The sequence below is a fragment of the Lynx canadensis genome, chromosome C1 (genome assembly GCF_007474595.2).
Source record: "Lynx canadensis isolate LIC74 chromosome C1, mLynCan4.pri.v2, whole genome shotgun sequence".
NCBI lineage: Eukaryota > Metazoa > Chordata > Mammalia > Carnivora > Felidae > Lynx > Lynx canadensis.
The window spans coordinates 25,316,268-25,340,325 of record NC_044310.1 but is presented as its reverse complement, the minus strand read 5'-3'; the positions used below and the strand labels follow the sequence as shown (position 1 = coordinate 25,340,325).

Sequence of the window (24,058 nt, the reverse complement as noted above, 5' to 3'; positions counted from 1 at the left end):
ATCCATTTGTGCTTCTCCAGTCAGCCTGCGGTTCTCTTCTCCATGGAAGCTGTCCCAAACACTTGCCACTCCCCTCAAGCCCCTGAGCAGCCCCTGCCCTCACCTTGCCCTGGAGAATGACCTTGACACCCCCCTCATGGGCAGGCAATGTTCCTCAACTTGCAAATAGCAAAGACACCGAGACTTTGCTCGGTAGATTATACTCCTTCTCATCCTTCTCACCCTCCCACCTTTTGTAACGGAAAATGTTAGCTCCTCTCTCCCATCCAAAACCAGGCCCCCTATAGATTATACATCCCATTTAGGCTTTGAATCAGGGAACTTTGAACACCTTTGAGCTCACAGTAAGAAATGCAATTTGGTGCACACTCACACACACACTTACACATAATTGAAACAGACGATTCACCACAGTTCTTACTTTTAACATTTACAGAGCACTCAGATACTTTCCATTCTCTTCCTTTTTTTTTTTTTTTTTTTGAATCCAACTCAATATCCCTTTCACGACGACATCACTTTTACAACCAGTGCTTAATGGACTGTTCCAAAAATCTTGCTATAGAGTCTTCTTCACCTCGAACCTTCTCGGGAACCTTTGCCTTATATATAATCTGTCCCCCTTGTTCTGTCTCTCCAGCTCTCCCTGTCTGCCAAGTCCTCCCGTCACCAGTTAAACTGCCCCATGTCTCTCTTAACTTAAAAGTAGAGATCACCTTGCTGGTTCTCTAATGCTGTCCTTTACACCCAGACTTCTCTGACAGCATGTCTTCCCTGCTGCGTCCATTCCTCACCTCCTGCTCCCTTGTCACCTGCCCATTCTGACCTCTGTGCACCCCACACCTGGGGACAGCTCTCACCAAGGTCGATGATGAGCCTTGTGTTGCTAAAACACAGGGGTCACTTTCAGCACTCATCATACACAGATGCTCAGCTGTATTTCAGAATGGATAGCCCCTCCCTCCTTCTGGAAACCACTCTCCTGTTTTTCCTCCTACCTTGGCTGCTTGGTCTCCATCTGCCCTGCCAGCTTCTCTCCATTCTCTTGCAAAGTTCCATGCTGTCTGTCTTTCCTCTGCCAATTTGATAGCTCTGTCATTTGACGTTTCTGTTTTCTAGTCATATTGTACATTTGCAGCATCTCTGTTGACCAGCTTTATTCTTCCGTTAGTGGCCTCTTAATTTCCTTGGCCCATATTTCTATTTTGAGTGTTTATCTTTTTATTGAGTTGTAGTACTTTATATGGTAAACATAGTAAATATTTAACTGCAATAACCTCCAACTATTTCCTCTCCATTTGCTCCTCAGTATTTAGCTTTGTTTATGGTGATTTTTAAAGTCCCAAAGTGTTTCATTTCTGTCATTAAAAATGTCATTTCCCTTATGATTTCTAACTTTGGTGTAATGCTAAGAAAGTCCTTCCCCACCTCTGAGATGACACAAATATTCCTTATTTTTTTTGTCTAGTACTTCTGTAGTACATAGAGCGAGGCACGAATCTAATTTTTGCACAATTGGTTAGCCATTTGTCCAAGCCTCCTTAATTGGTCAGTCCGCCTTTGTCCTCCCAGTTTGAAAAGCCCCCTTTGTCATATACTAAATTTTTAGGTGTCTGTGTCTGTTTCTGAACTTTTCTTTTCCGGCTCCGTTGATCTCTCATCTGAAGCTAATACAATACAGATTTTACTATTGAAGCTTTATGTCTGAGTTGGCAAAGCCTCCTTACACTGGGAGAAAGCAGGTGTCATGGCTGAGAACTTGGGCTCTGGAACTGGTTTGACTGGGTTCGCATCCCAGCCCATTACCCACATGCTGTGTGACCGGAACACCTGCACTCAGCTTCTACATCTGTAAAACTTGAAAGTAGTATCCACCTCAGAGGGTTGTTATGAAGGTTAGTGAGTTAAGACATATGACGATTTTGGAATGCCCACTAACACCTCATACTTTAAGAGGAGGTTGGCTCTTTTCGCTTGTGTATTACAATTGTTTTAAGTTCTGGAAGAAAAAAAATTGGTGTGAGTCACACCTGGAATTATGTTCAGTTTATACAATGATTTGAGGATAATTGTCATTTTAATTATATGAACTCTTCATCCAAAATAACAGGTCAATAGTTTGTCTCCCATTGTTTTTTAATTTTTTTAATGTTTATTTATTTTTGAGGGGGAGAGAGAGAGAGAGAGAGAGAGAGAGAGAGAGAGAGAAAGCAGGGGAGGGGCAGAGAGCGAGGGAGACACAGAATCTGAAGCAGGCTCTAGGCTCTGAGCTGTCAGCACAGAGCCCAACATGGGGCTCGAACTCATGAACCTTGAGATCATGACCTGAGCCGAAGTCGGACACTTAACCAACTGAGCCACCCAGGCTCCCCTCCATTTTTTAATTTTCTTTTCTACCCATCAGTAAAGTTTTGTTGTTCTTATTACATAGGTTGTGTTTTTCGTTGTTTTAGGACTGAATTTAATTTGCTAGCAATTTGCATATAGGATTTCTTTTTACACAGTGTGTATGTTGGTGTTTGAGTAGGTGGGTGTGAATATGTGTATCATACAATTTTGTGGGAGTATTTGTATCAAAATTAATTTAAATAGCATAGCTATGATGGTGTGTTTAAAATTTTAAAGTTCTAGCCATGAAACCACCTACTCCTTAAGTATGTTCCAGTTTCCTCAGGTTTTTCCCTTCACACAATTTTGGTAATTCAGAATCCTAGAACCTTTTGTTTTGTCAAGAATTCAAATTTATTAGTATGTTATAATACTATTCTTTTATAATTGGCTTAGCTCCTTAATTTTACTATGCTGTCTCTATGTATACATACCCTCTCTATTTTTATTTCTTAAGTAGATCAGTGAGAAGTTTCCTGTTTATTGTTCCCTCCAGTTATTTTTTTCTGTTTTTATCTTAACTTTATTCTCCTTTCTTTGATCTTGTTCAGTTTTCTCTCTGTAGCTTTTAAGCTTACATTCATTTCACTCATTTGTCTATTATTTAATAATGAATAAGGCTATGAATTTTCTGTGAAATACAGCTTTGACCTAATATCATCATCATTAATATAACTAGTCTGTGTTGACAGAGTCTGTTCCTTTTTGAACTCAAGGTATTAAGGAGGGCCCTTGTGATGAGAACTGGGTGATGTATGTAGGTGACAAATCACTGAATTCTACATCTGAAATGAATATTGCACTTTATACGAACTAATTAAATACAAGTAAACAAAGAAACTTAGTTAAGAAAGGGTTCTATGCATTCTCAAGTGATTTACAGATCTTTCTGTGTTCTTTTATTACTGATTCCTAGTTCATTTGCGCTGTGAAAAGAAAATGTGGCCCCCACAGCTTTTGTTTTGTGGGGAAGTTTGTGTAGATTTCCTTGTAGCCTAAAATAAAGTCTATTTCTGTAATATTCCATGGGCGCTTATAAAGAGGGTTATGCTCCTCATTGCTACACAGTTTCATGTAGCACATACACTCTCAGAGTATTTTACAGGTCCTCTTTATCTTTATTTACTTTTGATTTCAGACAAGTATATTTTTCTCCAACTCTTGTATTTTTTAAAAATAGTTGATTTGGTCTGCGTCAGTGCTTTGGGCCATAACATATCATAACTATCATATTTTCATTTTGGAATGTGTGCACCATCCATCTTCTCAATATCATCTTTGGATTTTGTTTTACTTTGTCAGGCCCCCAGTAATTGAATTATCATTTTGAAAGCAGTGAAGCCAGCAGTGACAACACCAAAAGACAAGATAACAAGACGGGTTTTTCAACACGCCCCTTGCGTTTTTCACTCAAGATCCTGTCAAATAACAATCTGATATTACACACAGTAATTAGGCATGCACCTGTTAATGAGTTTGCCACCTTTATTATTTTTCAAAAGTCTGAGCCAGGTAAGAGCCCTCTGACTTAAAGGTTTATCCAAGGTCAAGATCCATGAACATAACTACATCCGAATTGGGTAGGCACCTTATCTGCCTCTTTTAACCTGGACAATTGATGGTGATAAGATCCAATGACAACATTTCATGTTTTCCTCATTTTGGACACTGAGAAGCAAACTCTGTTCTCTTAACGGAAAAACTTCAATGTAACATGCAAACATAATTTTCCAGAGTGAGAGAGATTAGACCTTTCTGGAATGATACATGCTCCCTTTTCCTGTCCTGGCAACAAATCTGAGTTGTCTCTTGAGGTGTTAAGACCGAGCTTTGCAGGACCACATCCTTGTTCTATTAGTGTCTGTTTACAAGCTCATCTCCTTCCAGGTACAAGAAGAAATATGTCTTGGTAGCTGCCATAGGACTGTTGACCAGAATAAGGATCATCGACGAGTTCGGTGTGATATTATAACATCCAAGGGGTTGATCTTAATATTGAAACTCCTTATTCATGTGGTTTGCATTTGCCTCCACCAGTCCTTCCGAAAGTTTGGTTGCACATATAGGGTCACCTGGGGAGCTTTTTAAACCTGTGATGCTCTGGACCCACTCCACCAAATACATAGGACTTTCTGGAGCCTCGGCATTTGTAAATTCTAATATTCTTCTAATGTGAAGTCTGAGCTGTCTTGGCCCCTTTCTTTTTAACCTCTGAGTCCCTTTGTGGAAGCTACGTATGTTATTCCAAAATGAGGATTATAATTTACTGGGATAGATTAACCTGTATACATGTACTGTCATAAATAATGTTTGTCTCTTGTCTTTTTTTTTTAGCATTTACTTTACATTTCCCCTCTTTATGCTTCCTTGTTGCTTTCCTTTGAATTCCATTTTTTGCTAAATTGACTGCTTTCCTTTTTCCCCTTTGGTAATTTTGAAGATAAGATACTTTATAGTCTATTACTAATTACTCTTAACATCTTTAAAAACATGCTCTAACCTATATTTCTCTAATTAACCACAGAAACTATATAACAGAGTTTCTTGCAAGATGAGGAAATTAACATATCTCCTTGCTCCAACTTTACGCTTTATATCAGTGTCATCTGCAGTGTTTACCCTGGGGTTTAGGCAGGAGTGATATCTTTTATCTTCTCTTCAAAGGAATATTTGTTACGCTTGCATTCTGTTTTAGAACTGTGTTTATAAAAATTATTTAGATTCTTTACTATATGTTTTATTTGCTTCTTACCAATCTTTTTCATTTTATATTAACCATAACTTCCCCCCATTTGAGTTCTTCATTTTGATTCATCTCTCAGTTGTGTAGATAACATCTTTGAGTGTTTTTTTTTAATGAAGGTTATGTGCATAATATATTTTTTATGGCCTTTGACATTGGGAGCAGTTTCTACTGGCTTTGCTGTTTAGCAACTTGGCTGGGTCACTCTCTTTTCTACTCTAAGTTATTTAGGAACAAATCTGTACTGTGTCTATGAGAAATGCATTAAGGGTGATGGCACAGTATTTTTTCCAGAGCTGACTCAGGTATCCACCTGTTTTTCAGACTTTGGTCAATTCTGTTGCTTTGGGGTTGGAACGGAATGAGGAAGTGAGGCACACGTATTCATGTCCCATCTTTTCAGATGGTATCAAACGTTAAATACAGTGAACCCTTGAATGACATGGGGGGTAGGGGCGCCAACCTACCCCCCAAACCCTGTACAGTCAAAAAAATCCACATATAACTTTTAACTCCTTAAAAACTGAACTACTAATAGCCAACTGCTGACCAAAAGCCTTACCGATAACATAAACAGTTGATTAACACATATTTTGTATGGTATGTGTATTATATATTGTATCCTTACAATAAAGTAAGCTAGAGAAAAGCAAATGTTATTAAGAAAGTCATAAGGAGTAGAAAATACATTTACAGTACTGTGCTGTATTTATCCAAAAAAATCTTTTTGACTGGTAAGTGGATGTGTGTAGTTCAAACCTGTGCTGTTCAGGGGTCAACTATACTCATTGATTCATTCAGCAAGTATTGATTGAGCACCCACCATGAGTGCACCATGCACAGTGGGAGGCATTAGGGACCCAGAGGCATCAAACAGACAAGATTTCTACTGTCATGGAGCATATGTGCATGTGTTGGGGAGAGGGAGGGATGGACCATAAACAAACGAGTAAACAAGATAATTTTAGAGAGTGATAGGTAAAGCTACCATATATATCTGGCCAAAATGGTGCCCCTGGAGCTTTGCAAGATGGCAACCCAGAAAAAAGGGTATAAAGAAAAAAGAATAATGTGACAGAGTGATGGAGTGGGGATGGGGGACTCAGATGATGTTCATTAAATTCTCCTGTGCAACAAACCCATTTGTGCACATGCTTCCATGACGGTCTTCCCTCTGAAATCATAGCACTTCTCTTTGCCTCCAGTCCACTCTGGTGTGGTTCTCCTGGTAGGCAGGGCTCATGATTTTTCCCCTTGTCTTCAAGATCGTTGGCCTTGTTGGGTTAAGATTCCTCACAATTGGCATTATGCTTGCAGCTGGAGATGGCATGGGTTGGGGGGGGCATCCATGGCCAGGCTAGAGGCCCCCCACTTCAATGCTAATGTAGTCGTTAGGACTGATAGACTGATAGTCAGCAAATTTTGAGAACACTCCCAAGGACTCCATTAGGCCCAGTGGGCAGTACTATTCTCAAACTGGAAGAAGATGTTGAGGGGTGGCTATGAGCTTGGCTCCTGGAGTCAGATGGCTTTGAACTTGATGTTTGTTACGACTGGCCGAGCAACCCTGGCAAATTACTTAACGTCTATGTGCCTCAGTGTCTTCATCTTTAAAATGGGCTACCTACCAAATAGTGTTATTGTGACAGCTAAATTGAGTAATTGATGACAGTGCTCAGAACAATGCCTGCACTTAGTAACCGCCACTAATATATTATAATAATCACTATTAATTATATATTGTGTTGCCTAAAAGCATTTTCATGTCCAGCTCTCCCCTTGGCTCAGACTCTTTCTATACCTCTAAAACACAGAGATTACAAGGGTGAGACTGAATGTGTCTTAGGGACGAGGTTCACTCTGCAGAACTGGATGGAAGGGCATTGAGCAGTTTGGAAAAGAAATACCTAACATAGAAAAGGGGAAGACTGGTAGAGTCAGGGGAAGGAAGGAGAAACTCAACATAAAGAGTGACCAGTTCCTTTGTTTTGTGTGTTTGTTTTGCAAGCATGACTTCATTATTATTTTTCACCTGAGCTTCATTATAATTAATAAGCCAAATACTAGGCTTACTGAAGTTTCTGTATTATGAACACCAAACATCAACATAAATGTTATAAAGAGATTCAGATGTTTGTCCATATTATTTCCTACCCTCTTTATACTTTTACATTAAAAAATTTTTAGTATAAGCCTATCTCATTTTTTGCAGTCAGGAAAATTAAATATTGTTTTCATTTTGAAAAAGTATTACCCCAAAACCTATTACTCGGAAACAATTTTTATTCGGGGGCTCATGTCCAGTCTTTATCCACATGTAAATAAATATGTAATAGCTATAATCAGAAGTATACATATAATTTTATGATCTACTGTTTTACTTAAATTGATGCTTAACGTTCTTCTTTCTACAGGGTCATATTTATCACTTTAATGATTTCGCTCAAACAGCATCACATTAAAGGCTATAATTTACCACCTATTATTAGGCTCGTATATAGGTTGCTCACATTTTTTCTCTGTAATAAAATTATGTCACTATAAACATCTTTGTCCATGTGGCTCTTTTTCTTTTAAATTAATTCCTAGAGATTACTGAGTCAGAATATTTGAATAGTTTTGTGGCTGTTGATAAGAATTCATATACTCCCTTCCGAAAGGATTATATCAACTTTACTCTGCAACTGGCAATAAATACACATGAGTTTCCACAAAGCCTTAACAATATTGGGCTGTATATTTTTTCTTTATTTTTTTACTTGTGAAATGGACTGTGTTTTCATATTAATTCTATTTTTTCTCCTATGAATCCTGTGAGCATATTCTTTGCTCATCTTTGTGATGTTCTTATACAATTACGAAGACTCGAATTTAATATTGATATTTACCCTTTGGCATATCTGTTGCAATTTTTTTCATTGTATTCTTTTCCTTTTTAATTTTGGTTTAATGTTCGCTTGTTTGTTTTTCCATTTATAGCATTTCCCTTGCCTCAGCCTTGTTCCAGGGTCTGTTAGTCACTGGCATGAAAAGGGTTGAAAATAAGGATTTTCAGAAGAGTGTGTCCTTAGGGTAAAGTAGGAGAGAGGACAGGAAGAGGGCAAGGCATCCAGATGAAGCACCATGACCCCTGCCCCAGGTTTCCTCCAAAGCTCTGGTCTCTGAGAGACAATGTTTACCCAGCACTTCCTTAGCATACGTATGTAACTTCGAGGTTGCCAGAATCCCCAGGGCATACCTATTATTTTCCCACCAAAAGTGTTTAAAGAGGAGAAATGGACTTGGCATACCCAGACCCTGGTTACCAGCCAACGGATCACCACCGGCTAGGAGAAGCTGGGCTCTGTGACCCTACTTAAACTTGAAGGATGGTTTTTCCCCGATACAAGGGACCAGGAGCTTACAGACACTTCCTGGGATGAGCACGCTGTAAGGGGGAGAGGGGCCAAGAGTAGACCAACTCCACCATGTCTGTGGTTTGCCAGAGGGGCCCTTCCCAGCACCATACCGAGCATGGAGCCAACGTGTCTCCCTCCTAGAACTCAGAGCCCAGCCAGTCTGGCCCAACCCTGTGTCATCATTTCTTTCTGCTGCTCTTTAGGCTAAAGAAGTGTTCCCTGTGCCAACCGTCAGTAGCCCAGGCAGAGTGCAGGGATGCTCACTGACCTCCACCGCTCTTCTCTTACAGTTTCTTGCTTCTTCAACTTCACCAGCCCCTCTGGGGTCGTCCTGTCGCCCAACTACCCAGAGGACTACGGCAACCACCTCCACTGTGTCTGGCTCATCCTGGCCCGGCCTGAGAGCCGCATCCACCTGGCTTTCAACGACATCGATGTAGAACCTCAGTTCGACTTCCTGGTCATCAAGGATGGGGCCACGGCCGAGGCCCCAGTCCTGGGCACCTTCTCAGGAAACCAGCTCCCCTCTTCCATCACAAGCAGTGGCCACGTGGCCCGTCTCGAGTTCCAGACTGACCACTCCACAGGGAAGAGGGGTTTCAACATCACTTTCACCAGTGAGTCCCCACTCGGTCCTTCTGCACGTCAGCCTCTGGGCCTGGTCCAGGGTGCCCCCATGGAGGAGCATTGACATGGGTGGGCCAGCTCCAAGGGCTTTGCAGGGCTGCAGTGCCCCGGCGTGGTGCTCCGGCAAGGCCAGGAAAAGCAGAAAGTGCAGGCTGCTGGCCAGAGTGCTCTTTCCTACCACGTGGCTCTCTTTTGAGCATCTATTTCCTATAGGTGCCATATGTAATGTATAACAAGGCTGGAACCTCATTTTTCCCTCTTCGCCTCCCCCTCCTAGAAGGCCCAATTAGAACCAGGAAGAGCCCAAGGGAGATGAAGCCTGTGTCAGTCGCACATCCCACTCCATTGTGCCCCTCCCTGTCCTTGAACACCTGCTTACTGTTGACTTCAGGGAGCCCCAGTGGGGCTCTTGCACCACACTTTGCCCAGTTCCCACCCCCATAGTCAAATCAGAAACAATGGTCCCAAGCAGTGTTTCTGCTTGGAACTGAGCTTTCTTAGCCTTGTTTTGGGGGCATTTCCTCATTGCCCCTCTCAGGCCCACAGTCCAAAAGTTATCACGTCCAGTTTTCATACTGGGCCCCTTCTCTAGAAGCAGCTTGAAGCTAAGGGGTAATTCTTTCCATGTCTGTGCCTCCTGGGGTGATAGTCAGGGTGGGATGGAAATAGCAAGCTGCCAGTGATAGCAACAAGTGCTTATCAGGTCATAATGAGTTTACTGTAGACCCAGTGAACTTAGCTAATGGCAAACAGTCAAGTGGGGCTGAAGCTGGGTCTGCCTGAGCAATTAACCTCTTCCAGAGGCTTCTTGTGAAATGCAAGCCCCCAATTCACACTTCACTCTATGCACACAAACATTCACATAGTCTGGTACTTTTTTTTTAAGAGAGAGTGGGGTAGGGGCAGAGGAAGAGAGAGAGAATCTTAAGCAGTCTCCGTGCTCAGCTCACAACCCGATAAGGGGCTTGAGCTCATCACTGTGAGATCATGAGCTGAGCCAAAATCGAGTCAGACGCTGAACTGACTGAGCCACCCAGGCGCCCCAGTCTGGTACTTTTTGACAGAACTGATCTCCTAGCCCCCACCCCACTCCTTGGCATAGAGGTCTTGCTTCCTTGTCCTGCCTGTCCCTGGGGTCTAGTTGAGCTGAAGACAGCAGGTGCCAAATGGTGGACCATTGGGGACCTCAGATTCTAAGGAATTACCCAAGCTAAAGCCCTTTCCTGATGTTCCCTTCAGCACCTTCTTCAGGATAGTAAACTTGCTAGAAACCATCAGTCTTCTCAGGGCATGCCTCCTCCAGGGATCTGGAGATCTTCCCACCATCCACAGGCAGGAGGAAGCAGAACCCAGTCTGTCTTCCTCAGTCTTCCCAGTCTAGCACTGCCGCTCTAGCTTCTAGCTTATCTACCCTCATCCTTGCTTTACCATGAGATAGTGAGCTCTGGAAAGGTACGGGTATGCACGCATATCTTCCTATCCTCTCTGCCCAGCACAGGGTCTGCACCTGGTAAGAATCAGTAAATATTTACTAAATGGAGAGATCCATGAGTGAGTAATGCCCTTTTTCTCTCCCTGGTAGGAGTAGGAAGAAGGGTAAGAGGTATGCCAGGGAGCCCACTTTGCAGCATGGGGAGGGCTGGAAACTCCGCAGGTTCAGCAGGTGCAGACGTCAATGGGGAGCCTGGGACAAACTGGCTACTGAGTCTCCTAGCTAAACCTAGGAAGTGCCCTCTTTCCAGGAAGCAGCACATGCTAAGTCCCCAGGGGTGGGGGGAGAGGCAAAAGGCAGCGGATCTGACCTGAGTGAGGATCGAGCTATTACCTAGCATTCCTCTCCAAGGCTTCTCTACCACTAGAAAAATGACATGCATCTAACACATAAATACTCAACAAATGGGGCAGATCAAAGAGAAAGTACTAACTACGACCCTAAAATTCCCCCACCCAGAAATGATTCTTGCCAGTAAACATTATTGCAGACATCAGATATTTTTCTGTGCATTTATACAGATAGTTGGATGGATAAATAGAAGTAATTGTTTTAAATCCAGGCCGCATTGCTGAATCAGAATCCCTAAGGGGACGAAGCCCCATAATCTACATTTTTACAGGCTTCTGAAGTGATTCTGCTGTAGCTGGTGCAACAATAGTCCATGGACAAGTGTTTGGGGACTCGGACATCAAGCTCCTCGGTCACATGCAGATGATCATCTAGGCTGAGCTTTAATCTGCCCAGTGTCAGGGAGCTCACCTCCCAGGTAGCTTCCCCATAGCAAGAGAACCCTGGGAGGTTCCCCTTGTGCTGGCTTGAAGTTTGATCCGGTAACAAGGATCAGTGATCCCATTTTCATCCCCCGCACTCCTCAGAGCTAATCCTTCTGTGGGGCATTTTGAACAATGTAGATGGTAGCTGCTGTCTCCTGAGCACCTGCTGTGTAAGTGCCTCTGTGGCCATCACCACCAGCTGCTCAGCAGAAACTTCAGTAGCTAAGCTCTTTCTACCCCTTCTACATGCCAGGAAACTGAGGCTTGAAAAAGTGCACAGGTAGAACTGAGAGTATGTAAATCCTTGATTTAGAACCTTTGCGCCCAGATGTTGGAAGTAGCTTCATATCCCTGCATGTGTGCGTCCCTGTGTGCGTGCACATGTGAGCGTGCGCACGTGTGACTGATTGGGTTTTGAAGAGACATGTGTGTCCAGACTTCTGGGCCCCGAGCACCACTCTTCTTCCCACACCATCTTTCTAAATATCAAAGCAACCTCACGGTCACCATTGCTAATGAAGGAAGGTGGGGAGACTAAGTCTGGGCTGAGCTGGGCTTAGCAATTCAGTGGGAAGAGTGTTGGGGCATCCGCGAGGCTGCAAGGGATCATCACAGTCGTCTCCACATCGCATGCTCTTGCAGCTCCCCATCAGTAGGAAGGATCCCTAGCTTTTCAGGTCTCTTGCCTCCAGCAAGATCCCGCAGCCCCCGGGGCCCTTCTGTTTCTGGTTGTGCAAATGTTTCAATCACTAGGGAATTTCAGAGGCTTGCAGATTGAGTTCTTAATTTAAGGGGGCATGTGCCTGCGCAGCCATGGAGCCTGGTCTCGCCTGGAAAGCGCCACGCTCACAACAGCAGGGATGCATATGGGGTGTGGCTCAGAGACCTGAGTATGAGAACCACGGCACCCCTAATCAAGGCAGGCTGGGAATGAGCTCAGTGGAGACCCAGTGGGGAAGAAGGAAGGGGACTCATACTCAGGGAGTACTTACCATCTGTCAGGTGCAGTCCCGAACATTCTCCACTTTCAAATTCATACCAACTTCCCTATTACTTCTATCCCAGAATGACCCTGCCAGTGTAGTACTGTCTCCATTTTATAGGTCAGGAAATGAAGGTTCAGCTAGATTATATAAGTTGCCCAGACCCATGTAACTAACAAGAAGCAAAGCTCAATCAAACCGGCAAGTGCTCTCTTTCCTCTGCCCCATCCCCGCTGCGGTATCAGTTACCCAGACAGAGTGAGAGGCAGCCTGACAACACACAAGGAAATGAAGGAAATGGCTCCAGACAGGGTTGAGTCCAGGGCACCTACTTTATAATGCTTAGTGTCTCTTAGTGTCATAGGACTTGGAGTCCAGCTCATCTGCAACATAAATGATCTCATACTGTCTGAAGTTAGGGACGCATCGAGTGGATGTGACAGGAGGAGGCAGCCCTGCTCCTAAGCCACGTTGAACCTCAGTTTCCTCATTTGTAAACTGGGGTGATCGTGTCTACTTCCCGGAATCATATGATGTAAATGAACTACATGAGAAATACTTAGTCCACTGCCTGATCGATATATGTTTCTTAGGACGAAATTGGATTCAGCGCTCAGGAAGGCAGGAGATCAAGTCTAACAACCACCTACTTCATGCCCAGTGTGGCTCATTGGTTCTGGGATACCTGCCTCTAGAGCGTCTGGCTCTCTCTCCAACGTGGCAGGTTCTCGTGGAAGTGGTGGAGGTCTAGGGTTGACTATCATAATGGAGCTTGTTTTCTTTGGGGGTTCCTCTGCACACCAGCTCTACCTAATCACGTCCTTGACCCCCGTCCCCACAGCCTTCCGACACAACGAGTGCCCAGATCCTGGCGTTCCGGTAAATGGCAAACGGTTTGGTGACAGCCTCCAGCTGGGAAGCTCCATCTCCTTCCTCTGTGACGAAGGCTTCCTCGGGACTCAGGGCTCGGAGACCATCACCTGCATCCTGAAGGAGGGCAGCGTGGTCTGGAACAGCGCCGTGCTGCGATGTGAAGGTACGTGCCTGCCAGGGCTGGGGACTGTGGCTGTCAGCCAGAGAGGTTCCTTCCTCTTCTTTCAGGACCCAGGCCACCCTCTCACCCTCACACTGGGATGGCAGGGGCTTTACAGAACTACTTCATGTAGAAATTTGAATTGTAACCAGAGATTAAACTGGAGAAATTCTGGGTTCAGATGTTCAGACATCAAAAACGCTTCTTCTTTCAACTGGGAGCTCTCTCAGTACCACAGCTCTTAGGAGCCCTGCTTCCAGCTCCTGCCCAGGGGAGCTCCATGAGCCCAAAGCATTGGCAATGCCATGGAACTTTGGGTCTTTCCGGCTGCTTGCCTCTCTCTCCTCCACGTGCTCATCTTCCCCGGTTCCCCGGGACATCTCTCAGCCCTGGCCTTTGTGCTCCTGTTAAATGCTGCCTTCGTACCCTTGGGGTCAGCCTTCAGAAGGCTACAGGCAGACCAGCCAGAAGGAACACAGCTGGAAGCAAGCACGGGGTTACTATGGCATCCCCTCGATCCTGCCTCACCGCACAGAACAGGTTTTGACTTAGTTGCAGAGACCAGCCATCCGTTCTACCAAGCTGCAGGCATTTAAAACACAGATTAAGCTTCTCGAGGGCAGGAATCATATCGGATGTGCATACCAAGCACTGTGCCTGGCACAGAACAGGCCCCTGATAATGATGGATGAAAGGTGAGTATCCACGGGCCCCTTGGAGGCCCCCCTTGACGGGGGCCGTGGAGGTAGGGGCTGTAGTCCTCCTCCTTTCAGGAGCAGAAAGCTTCTTCCTGTCATTTCACGTGGTGGACAGAGTTGGAGACCTAACTGACCTCTTTACGTACCCAGTCCCCAGGCCCAAATCTGAGCACCCTGGCCAGCAGGTGGGAAGAACAGGAGAACAAAAGGGGGCCTTAGAGAAAGCACTGCCCGAGAGGTGACGGGTGGGGGAGGGGAGAGGACAGGAGAGACCGCTGACCACTCAGTGCTTGTGGCAGAGGGTCTGGGTTTACAGTGGGCTTTCGAGTCCTTGGGGTGTAGGCTGGAATCCTGGCAAATCGCCTTTTCCCTCTTAGCCTCTGCTTCTTCCAGCAAAAACAAAAGGGAGGGGATAATAATAAGATACATATATAAAGGGTAGTTCCTGGCATAAAGTAAGTACCCCAAACTGTTAGCTGTGCTGTCACTGGTTTGTAAGCTCCGTAAGATTGCCCCTTATTCTCCCTCATTCTGTCCTCTGACTTCTTTGGTTGTCCTCGTCTTGGCCCATCTCATCCGAGGCATCTTCCCCGCTGTCTCTCACTCTTCCCCGCTGTCTCCCTCCCTTTTCCTAATTCCTTTTGTTTGCCTTGGGCCACTGCTGGACCACTCTATTGGACACTTGGTCTCAACACCATATCATTTTTCTTTACCAGTTCCGTGGCCTTTGGTCCTGTCTCCCCACCTAGATTCTCTTCCGGGCAGAAGCCCAGTCTCCCAGGGTCCCAAAAGCCTGTGGCAACTTGGTCTCAGTGGAGCTGGCCCCCTCTGAGGAGGCAGAATCCACTTCCTTGCCTACCCTCCTGAATCGGGTGCTTCTAGACCCTAGCTCCACCAGTGCAGTGGAATACTCGAGACCACGTATGAATGCATGGGAGAATTGGACTCACTGTTTCATAGGCACAGTCCTAATTTTGAAATTAAAACTAGCTCATCCATTCCCTTGGGAGGATGGGGGACCCGGGTGTTCGTGGTCAGCAAGCAGCCAGAAATAGGGGGCAGCCCGTTGGAGAGACTCTGAACTTGGCCCAGGGGAGAGCCTGCTCAGTTTCCTCAGGGTGGTGGGAATTTGCTGCCAAACTGGTTTTCGGGGACCTAGGGAGCGACATAGCAGAGGGGCACATGAGGGACCCCAACTCAGGTGGCCAATCCCAGACTTAAACCAGTGGAGGAGATGGGGTGGAGGAGCCCCTGGGACCTGGCCTCCCCGTGGCTCCTTTCCCTCAACATCCCAGCCTCAGGAGAACCCCGCTTTGTAATCAGCATCTTTTGTCTTTTCCATTTTTTCTAGTTTTGTTTTTGATTAAGTATCCCCACCTTGTGGACAATTAAATGCAGAAGCTAATGGTCTTTTAAAAAATCTTTTAATATATGCTAAGAGCCACTTAGCTTTTGAGAGGCTATAATGGGACAAGGGAGAAAATGGCGTCTTCTCCTAAATTTAGAAAGAAGGATGATCATCTGGTTGCTCTAAAACGCAAGTCGGCAAACTTTCTTAAAGGGCCAGCGAGGAGGTATCTTTGGTTTTGTGGGCCATATGGGTCTCTACTCAACTCTGGCATCATTACACAGACACAGCCTTAGACAGTGCTTAAGTGGATGGGCCAGATTTGGCCCCCAGGCTGCAGTTTGCTGACCCCTTATCTAGGGGAACTGAGGACATAGGGGATCCATATGTTTAAAGCCAGAAATGTACTAAAAAAAAGCCTTCCAAGCAGTGAAGGCGTCTACACAGGCTTGCCCGGTTATCTGTCCCCCACATTCACCTCTTCCTCATCTTTTTTCCGGAAGAACCAAGTAACCATACCCCATGGAGATAAGTATTTTACAGGTGTCACCTCATCTCAGCCTTGCGTCAGGCAGGAAGTAGGTATAATTGTTGTCCCCACTGGGGTGCAGAGAGGTTAAGTCACTTGCCCGGAGTCCTCCCAGCTTGTAAGTAGTGGAGCCAGAGTTCAAACCCAGACTCTTGGCTCCACTGTTTCTGTATTTGTCTTGAATTATTTCACTACAGAGAATATAATTTCCACCCTGTTTGTGAAAGACTTCAAAGTAGCCACAAATAGGATGAAAGCAACTTTTCTACTCCTATCCCAGTAGAAAAATAAAACAAAAGGAAACATATTGCCTGCTGCAAAAGGCAGGACACCACATGGAAGCATCAGAAATTGACAGCATAAAACAAAATGACAGCTGTAAGACAAACATATCAGTTATGGCAGTAAAGGTAATTAAACTCCTTATTAAAAGACAAAGAATCTCAAACTGGGCTTAAAAAAATATGCTACTTATAAGAAATACACTGGGGGGAAAAAGGAGATAAATTGATTCTCATTTTTACAGTAATTCTTGGTGGTTGTAAAAAACTTAAACAATACGTGAGATAAAGTTCAAAGTGAAAATTCTCATTTCCCAGTCCCACTCCCTAGAGGAAAATGGTTTGACAGCTCGGTGTAAACACGTCCACATTGTTTTTCTATGTCTGCCAGATGTGTTACTTTTATAATCAGAAAATTAAAAAGTCCTGTAAAAAAGACAGAAGGCCAGTCCTCCCCATTCCCACAAGAGGAATCAAAGTGGTAGCTGTAGCTCATTTAGGCCTCCGAGGAAGAAGTAAGAGGAGTTATTGGGTCTCTAACGTGATCTCTCTTAATCTTCTGGTCACTCTTGTGAAAAAGATGCGATCATGCTGTAAGCACGAGAAAGCTGCAAATCAGTGAGGTGAATTGACTTGCCTGAGATCCCCCTGGCCAGTAACATTTGAGCATTTACTGAGTGTTAGATACTAGGCCAAGTGCTTTGCATGCATCCTAGGAGGTAAGTCCTGTTAGTGTCCTCATTTCACAGATGAGAAAAACTGAAGCACAGAGTAGCTAAGTAACTTGCTCAAGATCACACAGCTAAATGAATGGGAGAGTCAAGATTCCAACCCAAGGACTCTTGATTCCAGAACCACCACTCTTAATCACCAAATGAGGTCTGTCTGACCCCAGAGTTCATTCTCCTTTTATTCTGCCATAAAATGGTGGAGTTAGCAGACCCCAGGGCAAGGCTTACACTACTTCTTGTCATTCATGCTCGACACCTAGTCACCTAAAACCCCTCTGAGGGCAGTATGAGGGTGGGCATTCCCACGTGGTTAGCAACCACTTAAAATTTCTGGAACCAGACCACCCGGGGTTTGAATCCTGTCTCTGCCACTTCCTGGCTGTGTGCTTCAGTTACCTACCCTCCCTGTAACTGTTTCCTCAACCTTGAAATGAGGCTAATACCAGTACCCTCCTTATGGGTTGCTATGAAGGTAAAACATACAGGAAAAGAAACAGCACATGTAGATCAGTGTCCAGCACCTTGTGAGGCTCCCTGAGGACTAGTTCGTCATACTCTTGTGCTCTGTCACTGTTCCCGATTGCTCCTTGCCTGGCACAGCTTTAACCTCAGAGGTCAGGAGAGGTGGGCCGTCCCTCAGTGGGGACCACCAGCTCCTCACCAGAAGCCCAGTGTATTGGTCATCTCATGTCATTGTAACAAAACACCACAGCCTGGGCAGCTTAAACAACAGAAATTTGTTGTCTCTCCGTTCTGAAGCCGTAAGCCCAAGATCAAGGTGCTGGCAGGTTTAGTTCCCCCTGAAGCCTCTTCTTCCTTGGCTTGCACATGGCCACCCTCTCACTGTGTCCTCATGTGGCCTTTTCTCTGTGTGCACATCCCTGGTGACTCTTCCTCCTCTTATAAGGACACCAGTCCTCTTGGATCAGGGCCCCACCCTGACGATTTTATTTAGCCTGAACGACTACCTGTTTAAGGCCCCCTATTAATTAATGCAATCAAACTTCCATGATTATTTAACACTTTATTTTTAATTTTTTAATGTTTATTTATTTTTGAGAGAGAGAGAGAGACAGAGACAGAGCATGAGCAGAGGAGGAGCAGAGACAGAGATGGAGACACAGAACCCAAGCAGGCTCCAGGCTCCGAGCTGTCAGCACAGAGCCCGATGCAGGGCTCAAACCCACAAACCGTGAGATCGTGTGACCTGAGCCAAAGTTGGACGCTTAACGAACTGAGCCACCCCGGCGGCCCTCTAACACTTTATTTTTAAAATATTTTTTAAAAAATCAGAATCCTCCTTAGGTTCATACATTATAGTTAGCATGTGTGTTTTACCTGTCTTAATCTGTGGATGTCTACCCCCACCCCTTGCGATTTTTTTTGTTGAAGAAGCCAGGTCATTTATCCTGAGGTGTCCCCTGCACTCTGAATTTTGACAATTATGTCCCTGGGAGGTTCTTTAACATGGTCCTGTCTCTCTTATATTTCCTTTAGTTGGCAGTAGGACTTACAAACCTAATCAGATTTAGGTTCCATTTTTTGACTGGAATATTTTACGGGCAGGGCTCAGTGCCACCATCAGAGGTGCAAATGTCTGGTTGTCTCTCATTTGAGGATGTTAGGAGCCATCAGTGACCCTTGCCTGGGGAGTGCAGAATGCCTACATGCTATCATTTCATCTTTTATAAGCTGGAATACTTAAAGAAAACTCACCCTCATCAACTATTTGGTTACCCTGAGGTACAGTTCATAAAGGAAAGGCAGGAGAAAAACTTAATTATTTTCCTCTTTTTAGCAGTTTTTATATCAATGAGCTGATTCCCTGACATCTTCTAAAGTTGAACATTTTAAAATATCATTACAGTACAGTGGATTTGAACATATTTTATGTATTTAAATCCACTGCAATTATTATTCTAACCAATGCTCAAATTGTCCCATCGGCCAGTGGGAGCCTTTTGAAAGTGGCCCAACCTCATCTTGAACATTTTCTGTCCCTGACCTGGAATCAGCCATTTCTCCAAGGAGCCCTGGTCCCTTTTTTAGTGGAAAATGATACTTAAGAGTCTGGGCACCAGGCATAATTATTACTATTGAGTAGGCCCTTGTCTCTAAGGCTTTTCAATGAACAGAGCTAAAGAATCATTTTTTAAACATAAAATGCATAATGGGCTCATTTCATTTCAGATGTAAGAACACTTACTTTTTCACTTTCTTGATGTCATATCAGGACCTGCTCTCATTCCTGCTGAAAATTCTGGCTCCCTACAACACCAGCGTCATTTCTCATTCCCTAACACATACTCAAGAGTCTCGGAATTGAACTACCACCACTGGCAACAGCAATGTGATCACTGCAGATGGTTTAAGTTGCTTTACTTGCAATTCCTCTCATTCTGGGATCCTACTAGGGATGGACAGCACTCTAAAATCTCTTTCACTGTTTCTCCATGCGTGATGGTGCTAGCAAGTGACCCCGTACCGTATTCATTTCGTTTACTCTGTTGTTGAGTTTTGAGAAATCACTTATCAACTTTAAGTTTTTCTTTTTAGTGGTGAAAAAACAGTTACACAGTTCCAAAGTTAAACCCCTAAAAGAAGGTATGTTCTGAGAAAATCTAGCTTTTACCCCTTTCTTCTCTACCCCCTTTCCTCCTCCTCTCCATAGATAATCGTGAGTTTTTGGCTTACTCTTTATCGATTGTTAACATGAGTGAGTGTGTGTGTGTGTCCCTCCCCTCTCTTAGCTAAATGGAATCATACAATTACTTTTTACCTCTTTACCTTGCTTTTTATTCACTTGCTAATATATTCTGGGGACCACTCCCTGGCATTATATAGAATATTCCTCATGCTTGCTCACAGCTGCATCGTACATCTTGTTGATACCCCAGTTCATTCAGTCTGCTCCCCGTTGCTGAACATTTGGGCCCTTTCCACTCCTTTGCTATCACAGATAGTGCCGCCTTGTATAGCCCTTGTATGTATACACATCATAGTTTTGCAAGGGTATCTTTGGGATAGAGTTCTAGGAGAACTGCTGGGTCAGAGAGCGAACACATAAGAGTTTTGCTAGACATTCCCAAATTTCACTTCCCAGGGGTTGTGCTATTTTGCATTTCCACCAGCAAGGTGCTAGAGTACCAGGTTTCCCTTAGCCTCACATGTCATTAAATTTGGGTTTTGCCTATCGTATGGATGAGAAGTCATTTCTCATTGTAGTTTTAGTATCTATTTTGTTAGAGTGAGACTGAGCGTCTTTTCAAATGTTAAAGACACATTGCATTCAGGAGCCCTCCCTCGCCTCCTCTGTGCCTGGCACCTGTCACCCTGGCATGTGAAAATGAACCAGCGGGTGTGAAGGACTGAATGCATAGAGAGGTCATCTGAGCATCACATGGGCAGAAGAAGAGGTGAACCAGCCAAAGCACTGAAACAACACAGCGGAGAAACACAAAGTGGTGACTAGCAAAGGCAGGATCTGGGTTTCCCTGTTTCAGATGGGGTTTTGTTGAGATTTGTGCCCCGAAGTGGCTGTGTGATCTACAGCTTTCTGGAGAGTAAGTGAGGATATTGCAATCCACAACCCAAGAGGCAGGGCCCTTGCTGAATTGAAGCCAAGAGAGAGTCCCAGCTTCTGCTGAGGCTAATACCTGCATGAAGACCCCAGGGACGGAACAGTAGGCCCACTCCCCTCCACCTCCAAGGTCTCGTGTGTCCATCGGAGAAACGGGAACACATTCGCAGGTTCAGGGAGGTGCAAGGATGGATCCGGAAAACTGGGATTACCCAAGAAGTGACAATCCTCACGTTGTGCTTTACTCTCTTGATATTTGGTATAAATGCTATATTCCTACTTAAGTTTCTCCAAGCCTCAACTTAACTGAAAATGGGGTGATAGTCCCCACCTATAAAATGAGGATAACAGTAGTATCTGTCTTTTAGTGTTGCAGTTGTCACAAGAATAATCCACGTTAAGCCCTGACACACAATAAACTCTCAGTCCCTGTGAGCTCATTCCTGCCATTTACAGCTGTCTACCATTATGTGCCGCAGGGGGATTTAGAGACAGAGGTCTTGAAGTGAAATCCCAGCTCTGACTCCATTAGTTCTTGATCTCATCTTTTAGCCTGCTTACCCTTAGTTTTCTCCTCTGTAAAATAGGCATGATAACTGTGTAAATGTCGTGTGCCTTTCAATGAGATAATACACATAAAGTAGCATCATAAGTCATTGGCATGGGTTTCTACTTCTAGTGCGATTATTATTGTTATTATATTTCATGTTAATTAAACTTCCTAACGTAACATTCTATGAAGAATTCTTGACAATTATTTTTAGATGTTTCCAAGAAGTTTATAGAATTGAGAGAAGAAAAGGTGTATATTTGACCATGTTTTATGAGACTGATTACCTAGAGATAAACATATACAGTATTGCAGAGATACAAGTGTGGATAGCTTTTTATTTCCTTCCTGGTCCTGTTCAGGGCATTTTTGGCATCTGATAGCTTCATAGCAAGGGATTCCAAGGGAAGCAGAGGTTCTTTTAAAACTGGGAGCCTGCTTAGTTTAGGATCTCTGGATTTATGCTGTCTTCCTAGGTCTGAATCCAGGCCCTAGAACTTGCTAACACAGGGCTGGTTGCTTAACATCCATAACCCTCTCTTAGCTGTAAAATGCAGAGGATAATAGCGCCACCCTCACAGGGTTTGTGTTTTATGAGGAATGAACGTGACTGTCCGTGTGAGCCCATGAGTGGCAGTGGTGGCTACAGTGGCCACAGCATGGGTGTTAGTTGTAGTCCTGGGGAGGCATGTGTATTAGTCTGGGTGTCCGTGTGAGCCCGTGAGTGGCAGTGGTGGCGACAGTGGCCACAACGTGAGTGTTAGTTGTAGTTCTGGGGAGGCATGTGTATTAGTCTGGGTGGGCTAGGTTAGACTGCACTGACATACAACCTCTAAATCTCAGTGGCTTGAAAACAGGAGTTTATATCTCACACAGACTACCTGAGCTGCATGTTTGACACTGGTCATCAGTGGCTCTACTCCTCAGAGTCACTTAAAGGCCCAGCTTGGCGGGACTTCCATCTTGACACGCTCTCACAGTCACTGAGGCAGGAAACTGCAAACCGTGCACCGGTTCCTAAAGGTTCACCGTGGGCATGACACGTGCTGCTTCTGTCCTCACTTTATTGGGCAAAGCAGTCACGTGGCCTAGCATAGCTTGAAAAGGGGTGGGTGATGAAAGCTGACCACGTGCCTGAAGGAGGAGGACTGGAGTAGCTCTAAGGAGCACCACAAGGACCAAGAGTCTGGAGGCAGGAGAGGCAGTGGTGAGGCAGATGGGGACGGGACGCTGAGGGATGGGCAGAGAGAGACCAAAGGACTGAGATAACAGGCGTGGCAGGATCAGAGGCGTGTCTGGACCACACAGTGTCTTGTGGAGCCACCTGCCATGAACCTTCCATCCATTCATTCATTCATTCAAGCAGCAATCACTGATAACTGTGTGCCAAGCTCTAGGCTAAATGCTGGGGATCCCAACTTGTATTAGGCCATTAATAAGGTCCCTGCCCTCACGGAGCTTATAGTGGAACACGTTGTGCTGGTGCTCCAAGCCTAGCATCAGGGTCTGCCCATTGCCCAGTGCCAGACCACGCCAGGCATGAGGAGATTGCCTGGTCTCTGCCTTTGCCACAAGCCTGCTGATTGAGCAAGGAACAAAGTGAAAAACCAGTGTGACCCAAATATCAGCTGTACTTCAGCCCCTCCAGAATGGCGGAGGACTTTGTTTAAAGGATTATTTTTATTTCTCCCCTCCGGCCTTTAATAAAAGTCCAAATGATGTAAGTGGGCCGTATCTATAAAGATCCCAATAGACAGAACTCACAGCTTATATAGTTTACGTAAGTCTCCATAAAAACAAAAACAAACTTGTTGGCAGATATGTTTTATAGAGAGAGTTTTTATCTGTTTGTTCACTTGTCCCCTCAAGAAAACTCCTTCTCTCCCTTCTGTCCCCCAGCCCCCTGCGGTGGTCATCTGACTTCACCCAGTGGTACCATCCTATCTCCAGGCTGGCCTGGCTTCTACAAGGATGCTCTGAGCTGTGCCTGGGTGATCGAAGCCCAGCCAGGCTACCCCATCAAAATCACCTTCGACAGGTACCTGCACCCACAACCTTGGAGGCAGCAGCAAGGGGGTCTTCTAAGGAGTGGTGTGGGAGGGCACCTGGGGTTGAGGGACAAGGACCAGCACTGATGCTGAAATGTCAGCCAAGCCAGAGAACACTGGAGCAAATTGCCCTGGGGAGTGGGGACAGACCACACTGGCTTTGCCCTTGGCCTTGGTCCCACCTCAGTAGTGGGGTTTGTGCTGTTTATGACCAGAGGGGTGAGCAGAAGATGGGGGTATCACTTGGGATGTCAGAGCCTCTCTGGCTCCCTTACCCCCAAGGAGGGAGAATGGGAGATAGACCCACCAGTCATTGAAGCAGTCATTGGCATCTGAAGAGCAGAACTCTGAAATTTGCAATATGGGAGGGCAGCCTTCCTGACCTCTGACCCAAATCCTGCTCAGATGCCCCCACTTCCCCCTTCCACCCCAGGTGCTTCCCTTGGGTAGAGAAAGTAGTCACCCAGGTTTGAAGACAAACTTCTGTACAGAGCATCCCCAGCCTAGAACGGCAGTGCTCAGACTTTTCCGTGAGAGCCCGATAGTAAATATTTTAGGTTTTGTAGGCCATTTGTGGTTATCTGTTGCATATTTTTTGCTTTTTAAAAACATACCTCTATATAAATGTTAAAAACCATTCTTAGCTCTTAGGCCGTCCAAAAATAGGCTAGAGAACAGATTTGGCCCTGGGCTATAGTTTACTGAATTCTGGCCTAGATCCTTCTGACCCCCATGAGTCTAGTCATTGCACCTCTAGGTCTTAAGATAAGTAGTCTTGGTCCAGGCCACAAGGAGGACTAAGAGAGCTGCCTAGCGGTGGGAGGAGGGGGAGGGGCTAAATGCAGTAGTGAAG

The 24,058-nt window shown here is 45.0% G+C and overlaps 1 protein-coding gene across 1 annotated transcript in view; it reads left to right on the top strand.

Moving 5' to 3' along the window:
• The window catches only part of CSMD2 (CUB and Sushi multiple domains 2), a 607,194-nt gene that overhangs the window by 372,147 nt on the left and 210,989 nt on the right, over positions 1-24,058 (top strand). Inside the window, exons 14-16 of the mRNA XM_030326876.2 lie at positions 8,820-9,146; positions 13,249-13,443; positions 23,057-23,195. Coding sequence (XP_030182736.1) covers positions 8,820-9,146; positions 13,249-13,443; positions 23,057-23,195 — 661 coding nt within the window. The remainder of the gene's footprint in view (positions 1-8,819; positions 9,147-13,248; positions 13,444-23,056; positions 23,196-24,058) is intronic.